Here is a 19,208-nt window from a genome sequence, read left to right on the forward strand (position 1 = left end):
GTTTTTAGCCTGCTATAATGAATGAATTGAATAACAAAACAATTATATCAGTATGATATCTGTGTAATTATCATTATCCCTCAACGAATTAACCCTGTTGATTGAGAGGATATCTTTTGGTGCTGGACATGAAAATGGTCCATATGAGCTACACAATCTGTAGGCCCACAATGTAGCCTTTAGAACTATGTAGGAGCAGGAATAGGCTAACCATCATCTGATACATTTTGTATATATTTTTTTGTCATTTTTAAATTATTTGTAGTCCTACATTATCATACAACAGTATATCCTACTAAAACGTTACTGTATCCTATACAGGCTTTTTAGGCTAAAAGCCGCATGAAGTTTAAAACATTGACAATATTTTTTTGTGTATTACTATATTAGTCAACCCGTCCTCCAAATCCATATAAAACATCCCCTGACAGTTGTAGATGTTTAGTTGCATTAATTCAAATGTAGCCAGAGCGTTCAAGTAGAACGCCAAAGCGATGTCAAGCGGAATGAGTGGTGGGTACGCGCCTCGCTGCGCGGGCACGATTTCAGGACCAAGGACAGACGCTCGCGCTGAGCATCAGGTCATTGGATCCTCAGCAAAGCAGAACCTCGGACGGAAGTCGTGACAAGGAGACATGCATCTCTCAAAGACAAAGAAACACAAGCTCTCCCAAAACTGTTTGTAGGCCAATAATATATGTATTTTTTTGTTGCGTCAATGAAAATCAACAGGATTTACCCACCACAAAGCAAATGTGTTATTGTCTTTTTTATGGGAGTGTAATGCAGGTTTAGAGATCAGCTGGAGAAAAAACTCATGATGCACATACCTCGACAGGGCGGACTAATGTAATTGCATTCCACTGGTATTGCTGTTAGCACAGGGTCGAGAGGACGCGTGATCCATGCGGATCGGTTAGCTGGGCTGGCTACGACGCACATCCACTCAACAGGAGACTCGGTCTGGCAGCTGTGTCGATGTCAAAATGCGTGTATTTCTGCTTGCGTTTTTCATCTCCTGCTCCTGTGCGGGTGGTGGATGTGAACCCAAGATTGTCAATATCGGAGCGGTCCTGAGCCAGAAGAGGTATGAACAGGTGTTCAAGGACGCCGTCACCCAGGCAAACACTCTGTATGGGAAAGATAAGTTCAAGATGAACGCCATCTCTGTCACTCATAAACCCAATGCAATTCAGATGGCTCTCTCCGTCTGCGAGGACCTCATCTCGAACCAGGTAAGCAATATAATTTCAGCCTATGTATGATGGAAGTATAGCTCTCACAGTGTTTTGATACCCATGTTTACTACTCATTCATGAAACCCCCTATGGGGAGACACAAGCCAGTGTGCAAGGCAACATCTGGTTGCAAGGATGGCTGCTTGAGTGGTTTGTTAAAATTACATTGATAAAGAGAGAGAGAGTGAGACTTGGGCCATGTTTATTTTGCTTTACAGTAAGTAGGATGTTTCTCTGGCTGAGTCTGTGTGTTGAAAAGAGGAGCATAAACACATTGTTGTTAAAGTAAAGTAAAGTTGCTCGAGGTTGCTAAAAAAAATCATAAACGTTTCAATTGTTGCAGTTTATTCCCTGGGGAGACTGGGAGAAATGTCCCAATTATCTCTCCTTCCTCCCAAAGTGTGCACTTGTTCACTTCCCTTTACTGATTTGAAAGGAAATGACTGTTACAGTGTAAAAAAAACTCTTTAGATGAGAGGTTTTCTCAACTGAAAAGAAATACATTTTTTAAACCAAACATATGATTCAATGCCAAACCCATATTTCAAGTTGCAACCTATTTCTTTCAACACTCAACTTACCTTTCACCTTTGGTTAAACCAAATAAATAACATAAATACAAACTAATATAAACTCAGCAAAAAAAGAAACGTCCTCTCACTGTCAACTGCGTTTATTTTCAGCAAACTTAACATGTGTAAATATTTGTATGAACATGACAAGATTCAACAACTGAGACATAAACTGAACAAGTTCCACAGACATGTAACTAACAGAAATGGAATAATGTGTCCCTGAAAAATAAAAAGTAACAGTCAGTATCTGGTGTGGCCACCAGCTGCATTAAGTAATGCAGTGCATCTCCTCTTCATGGACTGCACCATAGTTGCCAGTTCTTGCTGTGAGATGTTACCCCACTCTTCCACCAAGGCACCTGCAAGTTCCCGGACATTTCTGGGGGAAATGGCCCTAGCCCTCACCCTTCGATCCAACAGGTCCCAGACGTGCTCAATGTGATTGAGATCTGGGCTCTTCGCTCTTCGCAGAACACTGACATTCCTGCCTTCCAGGAAATCATGCACAGAACGAGCTGTATGGCTGTTGGCATTGTCATGCTGGAGGGTCATGTCAGGATGAGCCTGTAGGAAGGGTACCACATAAGGGAGGAGGATGTCTTCCCTGAAACGCACAGCATTGAGATTGCCTGCAATGACAACAATGGTCCAGTGACGGTGGATTTGTGCCAATAGGCGACGTTGTTGCCGGTGATGTCTGGTGAGGACCTGCCTTACAACAGGCCTACAAGCCCTCAGTCCAGCCTATTGCGGACAGTCTGAGCACTGATGTAGGGATTGGGCATTCCTGGTGTAACTCGGGCAGTTGTTGTTGCCATCCTGTACCTGTCCCGCAGGTGTGATGTTCTGATGTACCGATCCTGTGCAGGTGTTGTTACACGTGATCTGCCACTGCGAGGATGATCAGCTGTCCATCCTGTCTCCCTGTAGCGCTGTTTTAGGCATCTTACAGTACGGACATTGCAATTTATTGCCCTGGCCACATCTGCAGTCCTCATGCTTCCTTGCAGCATGCCTATGGCACATTTACGCAGATGAGCAGGGACCCTGGGCATCTTTCTTTTGGTGTTTTTCAGAGTCAGTAGAAAGTCCTCTTTAGTGTCCTAAGTTTTCATAACTGAGACCTTAATTGCCTAGCATCTGTAAGCTGTTAGTGTCTTAACACCGTTCCACAGGTGCATGTTCATTGATTGTTTATGGTTCATTGAACAAGCATGGGAAACAGTGTTTAAACCCTTTACAATGAAGATCTGTGAAGTTATTTGGATTTTTACAAATTATCTTTGAAAGACAGGGTCCTGAAAAGGGACTTTTCTTTTTGTGTGAGTTACAACCCATTAGATACCAAGTAGATTTTTCACTTTGAAATTACCTATCCAAATTTCTTCAATTGGGTTACAAGCAATTAAATCAATTTCATGTTTATCAAGATACTGTATTAAGTTGCTTCCATAACATGAAATAATGGCTCCAAACACTTTCAAATAAACTGTTTACAATATTGTAATTAAACGGTGACCATCTCATCAATGGAAACCTTTCCAGACTTTTTAGTACCACAGTTATTTTATTTTACCTTCATTTAACTAGGCAAGTCAGTTAAGAACAAATTCTTATTTACAATGATGGCCTAGGAACGGTGGGTTAACTGCCTTGGTTCAGATTTTTACCTTGTCAGCTTGGGGATTCGATCTAGCAACACTTTCGAATACTGTCTCAACGCTCTAACCTGCCGCCCCAATCTTTTTATGTAGATATCTTTTACGATTCCGTGCTGGTAGTGAAAATATACAGTAAGCATACATTTCTTTAATGAAAATAAAAAAACACACATTACCTGGAATGACATTCACTCTCACGGGTATCCCAAAAGAACAAACACCACTATGCAATGTGAATGCGCATGTGGTGTTGAAAGCATTTTAGAAGCTTTCATTAAGTGCAAAAATCACATTCATTATTTGATTTCAAACAAATTCAATAGAATAGGTTTAATGAACCAAAGATTAACTTTGGATCATACCAATCAGAAAAAGCACCTCAGTGAGAAATATGGTGGAAAATATGTGACTGTGCCTCCACCAATCCAATTATTTTATATTTGTGGGATGTTCTGAACGAGTGCACACTTAGATATTATTGGGATTGGGTTTCTAGATCTTGAGTAACTTGAATGACAATCATTCCTTTTTTAATTCCCATTCCCATTTACCATCGTTTCACATTAGCCTATAGCCTTTAAATAATTTACTTTGTCAATATGACAGCAACTGTATGCATTAGGCTGCTTATGAATTGAAATAACATTGACGTGCTCCAATTCTTGATTAACCTGCATTTATTCAACAAGACATAGCCTACTCAGCCTAATTGCAAGCCTATTTTTGCTGTAGGCTAAGCCTAGAGTAGCTTTGGCATTTGGAACTTATACAATCCATTAGGGTGATCGTGATAGATATTAAACAGCCTCTCCTTTATTCAATTTGTGAATGAATAAGCATTAGGCTTCAGCTGCTATGTTCAATTATCTAGCTGGCCAGATAACAGATTTTTGATTGATTCCCTAAAAACACGCCACTTCTATAAGTTACTTTTTCATAGCAGGTTAGGAGAACTTACGCAGTAGGTTAGGATAATTAATGTAGCAGGTTAGGAGAATGAGGTTAGGGTTAGCTAAAATGCTCTCATAACCTGCTACGAAAAGTCCATTCAGTCATAAATGTATTGTAGTGGAGTGTTTTTAGGGAGTCCCGGTTTTTGATGGGAGTGCACACCAGTGGATTAACCAAAACAAACTCAAGGGCTGTGATTTTAACGTAGTGGCTTATTCAATGGAGGATAAACCCCAGACCTTTTATCTTGAATGAGGGGACAACATCGGAGCAAGGTTGAATAAAAGTGGTGCTAGATAACCTGAGCTAATGGCATTGCTTTGAAACTCTGTGGAAAGGCCATGTCATGTCTTCCAAAGGAAAATTAGGCCAACATGGCGTCAGCAGGCACACGGGTTGGCAGCTGCTTTGTTGCTGTGAGTAAAGCACGGGTAGTCGGGTAGGGCAGCATTATACAGTGATGTAGAGGAAGATTATAGCCCACTAGCCAAAGTGACAGCACAGATTATAATGCCAGTGGTGACGCGCGTGCGGGCGCACACATGACAGACATTCACAGATGCGCATGCTGTCTCTCGTTTTCTCAAAACAAATTATCTTTCTCTCTCTCTAATATACACACACACGCTCAAAGAGAATCAACAAGATATTTCTCTATAGGCCTATTTATTCCATATTCAAGAGACATGTTTTGTGATGCACTTTGGTTCATGCATTATGCAATTTATATGGGTCAGCTTACTGTGTGATAACAAAATGTCCTCGTAGGCCTACTTTATCTACACTCTTCTAAGTTACTTACTTAAAATGTGCAAATATTTCACTGGGTCACTGACATTAATTAGCCTACTGATGATGTTCACCTGAACAGATGTAGAATTGCAGTAAATCGGCTCCAGAAATCAGCTTCAAAAGCTGCCTTTGTGTCGTGTGTTCTGATGTACATGGTCATGTGTGTGTGTGTGTGTGTGTGTGTGTGTGTATGCTGATGTAGAAAGATATGATTCTCCTGTATTATTCATTATCCCTGGGCACACGTCAAGTACATATCCTGTATCTGTTTGTATCTTATGATCCCTATTCTGTACACAGGTGTATGCCATTCTGGTGAGCCACCCGCCTCAATCGAATGACCATCTGACCCCAACACCCGTGTCCTACACCGCAGGGTTCTACCGTATCCCTGTGGTTGGGCTCACCACCCGCATGTCCATCTATTCGGACAAGGTGAGACACACACACACACACACACGGACAAAGCCCATAGACACACAGATACACACACACAATGTGATCTTTGATATGTTGTTTTATTTATACCTACAATCAGACTAGTGGTAGTGTGGTTAACAGACAGATATCCCAGTGCTTCACCACTTCACTCAGCAGGACGGAGTCTCTATGTGCTACATGGGATAATTTTATTAGTCAAATTTTGAAATTCCAGCTCCACTCGAATCTGTCTGTTATAGTTTTTCACTGTCATTTTTCTGTAACTGTCATTTTTCTCCTGTGATGTTGTTTTTGTATGCACTTTCGAATATGTGGATTTTCTCAGGCCTACTCTGACATATTTTCCCGCGAGAAATACATTAGAGCAAAACATCAAAGGTCTATTAATGCTTTGAAGCAATGCTTGAAGCTGCTGCTTTTAGAATTAAGTGACAGCACAGGTCCTCAACATGGTAAATCGTTTTTTCAACCAACACAAAATCCACACGTTGGGCTCTGTGTTGCCCCCGTTGAGCTAACCTGTTCAATCAATCAATCAATTCAATCAATCAATCAATCAATCAATCAATCAATCAATCAATCAATCAATCAAATGTATTTATAAAGCCCTTTTTACATCAGACAATGTCACAAAGTGCAATACAGAAACCCAGCCTAAAACCGCAAACAGCAAGCAATGCAGATGAAGAAGCACAGTGGCTAGAAAAAACTCCCTAGAAAGGAAGGTTACCTAGGAAGAAACCTAGAGAGGAACAATGCTCTGAAAGGTGGCCAGTCCTCAGCCGGCTGTGCCGGGTAGAGATTATAACAGTGCATGGCCAAGATGTTCAAACGTTCATAGATGACCAGCTGGGTCAAATAATAATATTCACAGTGGTTGTAGAGGGTGTAACAGGTCAGCACCTCAGGAGTAAATGTCAGTTGGCTTTTCATAGCCGATTATTCAGAATTCGTGAGAGCAGATGCGGTAGAGAGAGAGAGAGAGAGAGAGAGAGTCGAAAACAGCAGGTCTGGGACAAGGTAACACATCCGGTGAACAGGTCAGGGTTTTATAGCCCCAGGCAGAACAGTTTAAACTGGAGCAGCAGCACGACCAGGTGGACTGGGGACAGCAAAGTGTCGTCAGGCCAGGTAGTCCTGAGGCATGGTCCCAGGGCTCACTTCCTCCTGGAGGGGAGGGAGGGAGAGAGAGAATTAGAGGGAGCATACTTAAATTCACACAGAACACCGGATAAGACAGGAGAAATACTCCAGACATAACTGACTGACCCTAGCTCCCCGACACATAAACTACTGCAGCATAAATACTGGAGGCTGAGACAGGAGGGGTTGAGAGACACTGTTCCCTCTACTGTGTATCTCTCCTCCAGAGCATCCACCTGTCTTTCTTGCGTACCGTGCCCCCCTACTCCCACCAAGCCCAGGTGTGGTTCGACATGATGAGAGAGTTCCGCTGGAACCACATCATTCTGATAGTGAGTGACGACCACGAGGGCCGTGCTGCCCAGAAGAGGCTGGAGACCCTGTTGGAGGAGAGGGAGACCAAGGTGAGACTGCCGGGCCCAGACGCCATGTTCCACAACACTGTCTGTCCATCTGTCTGTCCGTCCGTCTGTCTGTGCGTCTGTCTGTGCGTCTGTACTCTTGTGTGTCGAACTTGCATTCAGTGTCACAAAGGTCCTCTATGTATTGTTTGTAATTATTTTTATTTTCTGTTACGTGAGCACATTTTTTTCCCATTTGTAACATTAGCTAACATTTTTTTTATGCTAGAGGCATCAACAGCGTCCTAAGTGGCTATCTGGCAAAACTCTGTATTTTCTACTCATTTCACATTACTTTTACCATAGTCAAAATGTGTCCATCCACAACAGGAGCGCAATGAGGGACCTAACCTGGGGCTATGCAAAAAATCGAGGATTTTCACATAGTTCAATTAGCTACTAGATCTTCTTCCAACAGTTTCTTGGTTTCTGTTAAATTGTGCACAAATCTTGGAATAAATGTGGACTATTTTTTGCTGAGGTAAGATAACTATGGTTTTCATCCATAATTCAGAATTTTTGGAGGTATACATTTTTTACGGACGAATGGCGTTTGTATTCACATTTAGTGCTATAGAATCTGAAAAGCTCTACTTCTTGTATGTTGCTTACCGGTATCTGAATTTCCAGTCTTTGTTGTGTAGCGTTGTGTGCTGTCTGCATTTGAAAGAATGGAACTTTTCCTGTTTGTTAGTTAAAATTGGGTTGCTTGTCTATCTGCCCACAACGAAATGGAAATAGACCTGATGGGGGAAACATTTATGGTAGCTGTCACAGCAAAGCACTAAAATCATCTTGATGGGACACAGTTAGGTGTAGTTACCCTAAAAAATGCCCAGAGATGCATCAAACTATGGAGCATGATAGCAGGTATGACTTTGCTGTGTTGTTATGAGTATTTTTGTTACTTTTTGTTGTACTTTTGTTAGGCCTTGGTTGCTCTTTTTGTGTCTAATGATTGTGGATTATTTACTGTATATTTGGAGAGAATTCTTATGTTGAAGATTATTTTATCAGGTATGCTGATTGAGAACACATTATATTTTACAGAAACGATCTGGGGAATAGTGGTGGAGTGGTGGGGGGATGAATGAGCCAATTGGAAGCTGGGCATGATTAGGTGGTCATGATGGTATGAGGGCCAGATTGGGAATTTAGAATTGCTGTTTTTGTTTCCTTTGGTATAAAAAAAACCGATATATTTAATCCAGATATCAATCTATATTATCTAATCTACTATTTTATCCAGTTATAGTTACACCACATAGCATTATGAAACTTGCAATTTTAGGATCTCCTGGTTAATGAGACTTTGGTTGTGACCACTGTACAGTTTTATATTTGCCTTATTTTAAGCCAACATTATTTCTTATTAATACCTTAATCATTTTTAATTTCATTAGTCTCGGCCAGGAAGTTCCGTGGCAGAAATAAGGTAAAGAGGGTTCGGAAACCCGGTGTAAACCAGTGATGCCTCACAAGACGTCAAACCAATCAAATGCCTTGCTTTGGCACAGCTCCAAATATGCTAGCCTGATTAGTGCCGAAAGGAGCAACAGTGAGGACCAAAAACATCACCAAAACAAGGACTGTTATAGCAGCAAAGGGTGGACCAACTCCATATTAATGCCCACAACGAGCAGGTGTCCACATACTTTTGGCAATGTAGTGTACCTTAATAGAAAATTACTTGAGTAAAAGTGAAAGTCACTCAGTAAAATACTACTAAAAGTCTAAAAGTATTTGGTTTTAAATATACTTAAGTATCAAAAGTTAAATGTAATTGCTGAAATATACTTAAGTATCAAAAGTAAAAGTACTGTATAAATAATTTCAAATTACTTATATTAAGAAAACCAGATGGCACAATTTTTTATTTATTTTTCATTTATAGATAGCCAGGAGGACACTCCAACACTCAGACATCATTTACAAATGAAGCATTTGTGTTTAGTGAGTCCACCAGATCAGAGGCAGTAAGGGATGACCAGTTGTTCTCCTGATAAGTGTGTGAATTGGACCATTTTCCTGTCCTACTAAGCATTCAAAATGTAACAAATACATTTTCCCTGACACCCAAAAGTATGTAAGAAGTACATTATTTTCTTTAGTGAAGTAAAAGTTGTAAAAAATATAAATAGTAAAGTACAGATACCAACCAAAAATGACGTAAGTAGTTTTAAGTATTTTTACTTAAGTACTTTAAACCACTGCGTAGGTAGGCCTACACATATAACCCATGGCATATAGGATATACCCTTAGTCTCTTGGGAGCTTTCACAGCTTTCCATATCTGAGGACAGAAAATATCACAAAGAATCATGCTTCATTATACTCAAATTTGACAGCACTAAATATTATTTTGCTATTATCTCTCTGTCCTTTCCCCTCTAGGGACTGGAAATAGAGAATCTTTTCATAATGTCCTCCAACAAAATGACCTGGCCTATCCACTAGCCTGCACTCTTACTTTATTTGTGTATATATATTGTAAATATATATATTTATTGTAAATATATATTATTTTAAATATATATATACAGTTGAAGTCTGAAGTTTACATACACCTTAGCCAAATACATTTAAACTCAGTTTTTCACAATTTCGGTTTGTAGGCTACCTTGCTCACACGCAAATTTTCAGTTCTGCCCACAAATTTTCTATAGGATTGAGGTCAGGGCTTTGTGATGGCCACTCCAATACCTTGACTTTGTTGTTCTTAAGCATTTTTGGAATGGCAACTTTGGAAGTATGCTTGCGGTCATTGTCCATTTGGAAGACCCATTTGCAACCAAGCTATAACTTCCTGACTGATGTTACTACAATATATCCACATAATTTTCCTCTTCATGATGCCATCTATTTTGTGAAGTGCACCAGTCCCTCCTGCAGCAAAGCACCCCCACAACATGATGCTGCCACCCCCGTGCTTCACGGTTGGGATGGTGTTCTTATGGCCAAACAGTTCTATTCTTGTTTCATCAAACTAGAGGACATTTCTCCAAAAAGTATGATCTTTGACCCCATGTGCAGTTGCAAATCATTGTCTGGCTTTATTATGACTGTTTTGGAGAAGTGGCTTCTTCCTTGCTGAGCGGCCTTTCAGGTTACGTTGATATAGGACTTGTTCTACTGTGGATATAGATACTTATGCACCTGTTTCCTCCAGCATCTTCACAAGGTCCTTTGCTGTTGTTCTGGCATCGATTTGCACTGATTTGCTCCAAAGTACATACATCTCTACGAGACAGAACCCGTCTCCTTCCTGAGCGGTATGACGGCTGCGTGGTCCCATGGTGTTTATACTTGCGTACTATTGTTTGGTACCTTCAACTATATACAGTATCAGTCAATAGTTTGGACATACCTACTAATTCAAAGGTTTTTTCTTCATTTTCTACATTATAGAATAATAGTGATGACATTAAAACTATGAAATAACACATGGAATCATTTAGTAACCAAAAAAGTGTTAAACAAATCAAAATGTGTTTGATTTTTGAGATTCTTCAAAGTAGCAACCCTTTTCCTTGATGACAGTTGTGCACACTCTTGGCATTCTCTCAACCTGGAATGCTTGTCCAGCAGTTTTGAAGAAGTTCCCACATATGCTGAGCACTTGTTGGCTGCTTTTCTTTCCCTCTGCAGTCCAACTCATCCAAAAACAGCACTCTATCACTCTCCTTCCTTTTCAAATTGCCCTTACACAGCCTGGAGGTGTGTTGGGTCATTTTCCGGTTGAAAAACAAATGATGGTCCCACGAAACGCAAACCAGGTGGGATTGTGTATCGCTGCAGAATGCTGTGGTAGCCATGCTGGTTAAGTGTGCTTTGAATTCTAAATAAATCACAGACAGTGTCACTAGCAAAGCAACCCCACACCTCCTCCTCCTCCATGCTTCTCGGTGGGAACCACACATGCGGAGATCATCCGTTGACCTACTCTGCGTCTCACAAAGACACGGCGGTTGGAACCAAAAATCTCAAATGTGCTCATCAGACCAAAGGACAGATTTCTACCAGTCTAATGTAAATTGCTCGTGTTTCCTAGTCCAAGAAAGTATCTTCTTCTTATTGGTTTCCTTTAGTAGTGGTTTCTTTGCAGCAATTTCACCATGAACGTCTGATTCATGCAGTCTCCTCTGAATAGTTGATGTTGAGATATGTCTGTTAGAGTTAACTCTGGGTCTTCCACTCCTGTGGCGGTCCTCATAAGAGCCAGTTTCATCATAGCGATTGATGTTTTTTACGACTGCACTTAAAAAAACGTTCAAAGTTCTTGACATTTTACACATTAACTGACCTTCATGTCTTAAAGTATGGATGGACTGTCGTTTCTCTTTGCTTATTTGAGCTGTTCTTGCCATAATATGGACTTGGTCTTTTACCAAATAAGGCTATCTTCTGTATACCACCCCTATCTTGTCACAGCACAAATTATTGTCTCAAACGCATCAAGAAGGAAAGAAATTCCACAAATCAATTTTTAATAAGGTGCACCTGTTAATTGAAATGCATTCCAGGTGACTACCTTGTGAAGCTGGTTGAGATAATTCCAAGAGTGTGCAAAGCTGTCATCAAGGCAAAGGGTGGCTACTTTAAAGAATATCAAACATAAAATATATTTTGATTTGTTTAACACTTCTTTGGTTACTACATGATTCCATATGTGTTATTTACTAGTTTTGATGTCTTCACTATTATTGTACAATTTAGAAAATAGTATAAAAGAAGAAAAACCCTTGAATGAGTAGGACAAAGAAAACCCTTGAATGAGTAGGACAAAGAAAACCCTTGAATGAGTAGATGTGTCCAAACTTTTGACTGGTACTGTATATTCTTATTTTTATTTTCCTTCTATATTATTTTGCCCTAACCCTCTAATTGGAGTAGACTAGAGCACAACAATACTTAGGCTTCCACTTCCAGTTTATACACACTACATACATTTCACAGACAGTATATTTGATGTTAGTTATCTTTTATTTGTTTTAATTTCCAGCTACCCTCAACCCCTTCCATCTATCTCTAAAGACCATCCCGTTTTGATTTCTAACTGCCATATATTTTTCCATTGTGCTGTAATGTTTCTGAACCTTTCTATTTTCTTAGTTTATACAGATTGTAAATTAAAGATACCACACCTTTGCTAAGATTATTATTATATCATTGATCGATTGAATATGACTTAGCAAATCACAGAGCATTGCTATTTACAGAGTTAGCTCCAAGTAAATGTTGCATTTTTTTCAGCCGTTCCTGAACCTGCTACCAAAAACAAGCTACATATGGGCAGTAACAAAACAAATGATCTGTCTCTTCGCAGAAAAATCTGCAGAGCTGGGATGGTTGTATCCCCCATAATGTATATATAACATTCTATTGGTTGCAAAAACTTTGTATAATAATTTAAATTGAAAAATGTAAGTGTTTGAATCCAGTGTAATTTTGTGTCTCAGTTCATAAACCATTTGCTATGGAATGGGTACATTGAAAATCTCCTTCCAACTATTTTACAACCTGTATAGTGCAGCTGTCAATTATTTTGTCCTTAAATTAAACTGTCATACTTTTTGATTCATTACAGTTTTCTTTAGCCAATTTTGGTATTTAATACAGGGCCGATAGACAAGTTCCTTACCTTCTCCCTTTCCACTTGCCTCCTCCATTTTTGAGGTAATTTTTCAGTCCGTTGGTTGTGATTTTGGATAGAGCAGACATTTCCATATATTGTTGTTAACTGCATGTGTGACATAACTCTACCAGTCCTATTTATGATATCATTTCCAAAGATTATACCGTTTTTAACATTGTTTTCAAAAATAATTTATTTAAAAAAATTAATTATTGTATTTGAGTTTAACCATAATATTTGTTATAATATTTGTTCTGTCTTTTCTGGTGGATTAAACTGAAATTGCAACCAACTTTCTATGGCTCGTTTTAAAAATAGTGATATTTTGTAGATAATTACATTTTGAGACATTCTTACTAATCTGCTGGAGAACCAGTTCGGATTTAAGTATAGTTTGTGTATGACTGAAGAATTTAGTTAGAGGTCAAATGCTTTAATATTTTATCATTTCTGCCCTCCAAATTCATATTCATTTTATAAAAAGGTCTGTTTAATTTTGTCTGACTTGCCATTCCAAATAAAGTGGAATATATTTTGCTTGTAGTATTTCAAAAACAAATTGTTAGGTGTAGGCAGGGCCATAAGTAAATAGATAAACTGGGATGTGACTAAAGAATTAATCAGGGTGATTATTTCACAAGTAGACAGGTTTTGTCCTTTCCATGGTAGCAAGATCTTTTCTAATTTGTCTAACTTTCTATTAAAATGTAATGTCGTAAGATCCTTTCTATCTTTTGGGATATGAATACAGAGTATGTCCACTTCACTGTTGGACCATTTTATTGGTAAACAACACGATAATGTAAAAGTTGTATTTTTTTAGAGATCCAATACGTAATATGGTGCACTTATCACAATTCGGTTTTATTTCAGATAGGTTAGAAAAATTATCTACATCCTCTATGAGGCTGTGCAGGGATCCAAATTGCGGATTTAAAAGAGAACATGAATCTTCAGTGTACAATGACACCTTTGTTTTTAAGCCCTGGATTTTTATCCCGTTGATATTATTGTTGGATCTGATTTTAACAGCCAACATTTCGATGGCAATAATAAATAGATATGCCAATAATGGACAGCCCTGTTTTACTCCTCTTGAAAATGTAATACTTTCTGAGAAGTAGTCATTATTTACTACTTTACACCTGGGGTTACTATACATAACCCATTGTATAAGAGATTCTCCAAAATTAAAACAGTCCAGGCATTTATATTTAAATTCCAGTCGTACTTTATCAAATGCCTTTTCAAAGTCAATTATGAATACCAGGCTTGGTTTCCCAGATTTTTCATAGTGTTTTATTGTTTCCAGTACTTGTCTTATATTATCTCCAATGTTTCATCCATGTAAAGAACCTGTTTGATTAGAATGAATAATATCCAACAATACTCTATGCATTTTGCTAGGGTTTTGGCATCACAACACTGAAGTGTAAGAGGTCCATTTTTTATTTAGTTGGACTGGATCTTTATATTTACCATCTGGGTCCTGTTTCAGTAATAGTGAAATCAGACCTTCTTGTTGAGTATTTGATAGTCTACCATTTTTATAGGAGTGGTTAAAACATGTTAATAACGGACCTTTGAGTTCATCGAAAAATACTGGATATACCTCAACTGGTATGCCATCCAGCCCTGGAGTTTTCGCAAACTTGAAGGCTTTAATTGCATCTCGATGTTCCTCTGTAATTAGGCCTTCACATGAGTCTTTCTGTATAGCTGTTAATTTGACACTATTAATAGAAAAAAATCCTTACAATTAACTTGTTAGTGGAAATGGAGGAGACTGAAATGAAAACATATGCTGAAAGTACTTTGCTTCCTCTTTCAAAATATAGTTTGATGAATCATGGATCACTCTGTCATTTGTAACAAGTTTCTGTAAATAATTTTTGGTAGCATTTATATGTTGAAGACTAAACAATTATTTGGTGCATTTTCCCCATATTTCATCCAGTTCGCTTTATTTTTATATTATGAACTGGGTGGTTCAAGTGTCACGCCCTGACCATAGAGAGCCCTCGGGGTTCTCTATGGTGTAATAGGTCAGGGCGTGACTAGGGGGGTTTCTAGGTATTATATTTCTATGTTGGTGTGTGTGTATGGTTCCCAATTGGAGGTAGCTGATAATCGCTACCTCTAATTGGGGATCATACTTAGTGTGTCCTTTTTCCCACCTGCAATGGGGGATATTGTTTTGTATGAGTGCCTATGTGTGCTGTGTATTTCACGATCATTATATCTTTGTTGTTTTGGAAGTTCAACTATCATTAAAATGTGGAACTCTACTTACGCTGCGCCTTGGTCCAATTATTCATAAGATGGTTGTGACATCGAGCCCTAAATGTTGATTGGCTGAGAGCCATGGTATATCACACTGTATACCACGGGTATGACAAAACGTTTATTTTTACTGCTCTAATTATGTTGCTAACCAGTTTATAATAGCAATAAGGCACCTTATGGGTTTGTCATATATGGCCAATATACAATGGCTAAGGACTGTGTCCAGGCACTCCGCCTCGTGCAAAAAAACAGCCCTTAGCCGTAGTACATTGGCCATATACAGTGCCTTGCGAAAGTATTCGGCCCCCTTGAACTTTGCGACCTTTTGCCACATTTCAGGCTTCAAACATAAAGATATAAAACTGTATTTTTTTGTGAAGAATCAACAACAAGTGGGACACAATCATGAAGTGGAACGACATTTATTGGATATTTCAAACTTTTTTAACAAATCAAAAACTGAAAAATTGGGCGTGCAAAATTATTCAGCCCCCTTAAGTTAATACTTTGTAGCGCCACCTTTTGCTGCGATTACAGCTGTAAGTCGCTTGGGGTATGTCTCTATCAGTTTTGCACATCGAGAGACTGACATTTTTTCCCATTCCTCCTTGCAAAACAGCTCGAGCTCAGTGAGGTTGGATGGAGAGCATTTGTGAACAGCAGTTTTCAGTTCTTTCCACAGATTCTCGATTGGATTCAGGTCTGGACTTTGACTTGGCCATTCTAACACCTGGATATGTTTATTTTTGAACCATTCCATTGTAGATTTTGCTTTATGTTTTGGATCATTGTCTTGTTGGAAGACAAATCTCCGTCCCAGTCTCAGGTCTTTTGCAGACTCCATCAGGTTTTCTTCCAGAATGGTCCTGTATTTGGCTCCATCCATCTTCCCATCAATTTTAACCATCTTCCCTGTCCCTGCTGAAGAAAAGCAGGCCCAAACCATGATGCTGCCACCACCATGTTTGACAGTGGGGATGGTGTGTTCAGCTGTGTTGCTTTTACGCCAAATTTAACGTTTTGCATTGTTGCCAAAAAGTTCAATTTTGGTTTCATCTGACCAGAGCACCTTCTTCCACATGTTTGGTGTGTCTCCCAGGTGGCTTGTGGCAAACTTTAAACGACACTTTTTATGGATATCTTTAAGAAATGGCTTTCTTCTTGCCACTCTTCCATAAAGGCCAGATTTGTGCAATATACGACTGATTGTTGTCCTATGGACAGAGTCTCCCACCTCAGCTGTAGATCTCTGCAGTTCATCCAGAGTGATCATGGGCCTCTTGGCTGCATCTCCGATCAGTCTTCTCCTTGTATGAGCTGAAAGTTTAGAGGGGCGGCCCTGTTAAAAAAGTTTGAAATATCAAATAAATGTTGTTCCACTTCATGATTGTGTCCCACTTGTTGTTGATTCTTCCCCAAAAAATACAGTTTTATATCTTTATGTTTGAAGCCTGAAATGTGGCAAAAGGTCGCAAAGTTCAAGGGGGCCGAATACTTTCGCAAGGCACTGTACATGGAACTTTAGATACACTTCTCCTTAATACAACCGCTGTGTCAGATTTCAAAAAAGCTTTCTGAGTACGGCGCTCAGAGACCAAACATGCCAAAAAGATATCCGCCATATTGTGCAGTCAACAGAAGTCAGAAATAACATTATAAATATTCACTTACCTTTGATGATCTTCATCATAATGCACTCCCAGGAATCCCAGTTCCACAATAAATGATTGTTTTGTTCGATAATGTCCATCATTTATGTCGAAATTCCTCCTTGTTGTTAGCGCGTTCAGCCCAGTAATCCAACTTCATAACGCACGAGCAGACGAAAAGTCCAAAAGTTCCGTTACAGTTCGTAGAAACATGTCAAACAATGTATTTGTCATGCCCTGACCTTAGTATTCTTTGTTTTCTTTATTATTTTGGTTAGGTCAGGGTGTGACATGGGTGATATGTGTGTTTTTGCCTTAATCTAGGGTGTTTGTACTGTCAAGGGGTTTTGTAGATTTATGGGGTTGTTTCCATCTAGGTGTTTATGTAGGTCTATGGTTGCCTAGATTGGTTCTCAATTAGAGGCAGGTGTTTATCGCTGTCTCTGATTGGGAACCATATTTAGGCAGCCATCTTCTTTGGGTATTTCGTGGGTTATTGTGTATGTTATGTTGCATGTTAGCACAGTGTTTATATAGCGATCACTTTCGTCTTATTCGTTTTGTTGTTTTTGTTTAAGTGTTCTTCATTAATAAAGAAGAATGTATTCTAACCACGCTGCGTTTTGGTCTACTCCATACGACTATCGTGACAGTATAGAATCAATCTTTAGGATGTTTTTAACATAAATCTTCAATAATGTTCCAACCGGAGAATTCCTTTGTCTGTAGAAATGCAATGGAACACGAGCAAACTCTCACGTGAACAAGCTTCACGAGCTGAAGGCATTCTGGCAGAGCCCTGACTCATTCCCCTCTCATTCGCCCCCACTTCACAGTAGAATCATCAAACAAGGTTCTAAAGACTGTTGACATCTAGTGGAAGCCTTAAGAAGTGCAACATGACCAATATCCCACTGTATCTTCAATAGGGAATGAATTGAAAATCCTGGTTGGATTTTTTCTCAGGTTTTTGCCTGGCCATATGAGTTCTGTTATACTCACAGACATCATTCAAACTGTTTTTAGAATATTCAGAGTGTTTTCTATCCAAATGTAGAAATAATATGCATATATTAGCAACTGGGACTGAGTAGCAGGCAGTTTACTCTGGGCACCTTATTCATCCAAGCTACTCAATACTCCCCCCAGCCATAAGAAGTTAAGCTTCCCTGCATTAAAGTCCCCGGCCACTAGGAGCGCCACCTCTGGATAAGCGTTTTTCTGTTTGCTTATGGCAGAATACAGCTCATTGAGTGCGGTCATAGTGCCAACATCAGTCTGTGGTGGTATGTAGACAGCTACGACAAGTACAGATGAAAACTCTCTAGGTAGATAGTGTGGTCTACCGCTTATCATGAGATACTCTACCTCAGGCGAGCTAAATCTCGAGACTTCCATAGATATTGTGCACAAGCTTTTGTTTACATATACGCACAGTCCACCACCCCTTGTCTTACTAGACGCCGCTGTTCTATCCTGCCGATACAGCGTACGTCTAACCAGCCAGCTGTATGTTGATAATGTCGTAATTCACCCACGACTCAGTGAAGCATAAGATATTACAGTTTTTAATGTCCCATTGGTAGTTTAATCTTCCTCGTAGGTCATCGATTTTATTTTCCAATGATTGCACGTTAGCTAGAAGAAAGGAAGACAGGAGGGTTTATTCGATTGCCTACGAATTCTCTGATGGCAGCCCAACCTCTGTCCTCTTTTTCTCCGTCGTTTCTTCACACAAATGACAGGGATTTGGGCCAGTATGTCATTCACGTCGGTCCTGAATGTCCTGAAGGTTTTTTCGGTCATGAGAGACGGTAGCAGTAACATTATGTACAAAATAAGTTACAAACAGCGCAAAAACATGAACATAAAAACACAATCGGTTAGGAGCACGTAAAACGTCAGCCATGTTCTCCGGCGCCACTTTTGTGTTCCAGTTACTTGTATTTGGGGATTTATTATTTAATGAATTTTCCTATCTTTTATCTATTTAAAAATACTATACATAAAAAATGAACACAAAGTATTTTACAACATTCCATAACTTGAATAGTATAGTGTATTTATAATTTATTTAGTAATTGCTTTATTTTATTATTTCTGTTTATTTTTTTATGACAATCATTAACAGTGTTGGATGTTCCATTTTATTTAGAATAACCATGGAGTGGTCTTGGTGTCTCTGAATAGTTGGTTATCAATGTATAGCTTGTCGACTACAAGAGCTACACGTTTCCCTTTAAGTCTATTGTCTTTGGAGAGTGGATACAGTACTCTGCGTCGTTCTGTGATTTCCTTTGGGAACTGATTGTTCATGCCTATTTTAAAGCCTGCAAGTCTTTTCCCCGGGGTTTTAACCATTATTTCATCTTTTAAGGATGCACATTTGGCAACAATTGGGCGCTCGTATCCCTGTCCTCTCTGTCTAAAACGATG

At 39.2% G+C, this 19,208-nt stretch overlaps 1 protein-coding gene across 3 annotated transcripts in view; it reads left to right on the top strand.

The window, feature by feature from the left end:
• Positions 1 to 528: 528 nt before the first annotated feature.
• The window catches only part of grin1b (glutamate ionotropic receptor NMDA type subunit 1b), a 55,283-nt gene continuing 36,603 nt past the window's right edge, over positions 529 to 19,208 (top strand). For all 3 annotated transcript variants that reach the window (XM_036980378.2, XM_036980379.2, XM_036980380.2), the window contains exons 1-3: positions 529 to 1,235; positions 5,518 to 5,652; positions 7,029 to 7,205. In XM_036980378.2, coding sequence (XP_036836273.1) covers positions 987 to 1,235; positions 5,518 to 5,652; positions 7,029 to 7,205 — 561 coding nt within the window. In that variant the 5' untranslated portion in view covers positions 529 to 986. The remainder of the gene's footprint in view (positions 1,236 to 5,517; positions 5,653 to 7,028; positions 7,206 to 19,208) is intronic.

This window comes from Oncorhynchus mykiss, chromosome 6 (genome assembly GCF_057628025.1).
Source record: "Oncorhynchus mykiss isolate SJ-2025 chromosome 6, ASM5762802v1, whole genome shotgun sequence".
In the NCBI taxonomy this organism is placed as follows: domain Eukaryota; kingdom Metazoa; phylum Chordata; class Actinopteri; order Salmoniformes; family Salmonidae; genus Oncorhynchus; species Oncorhynchus mykiss.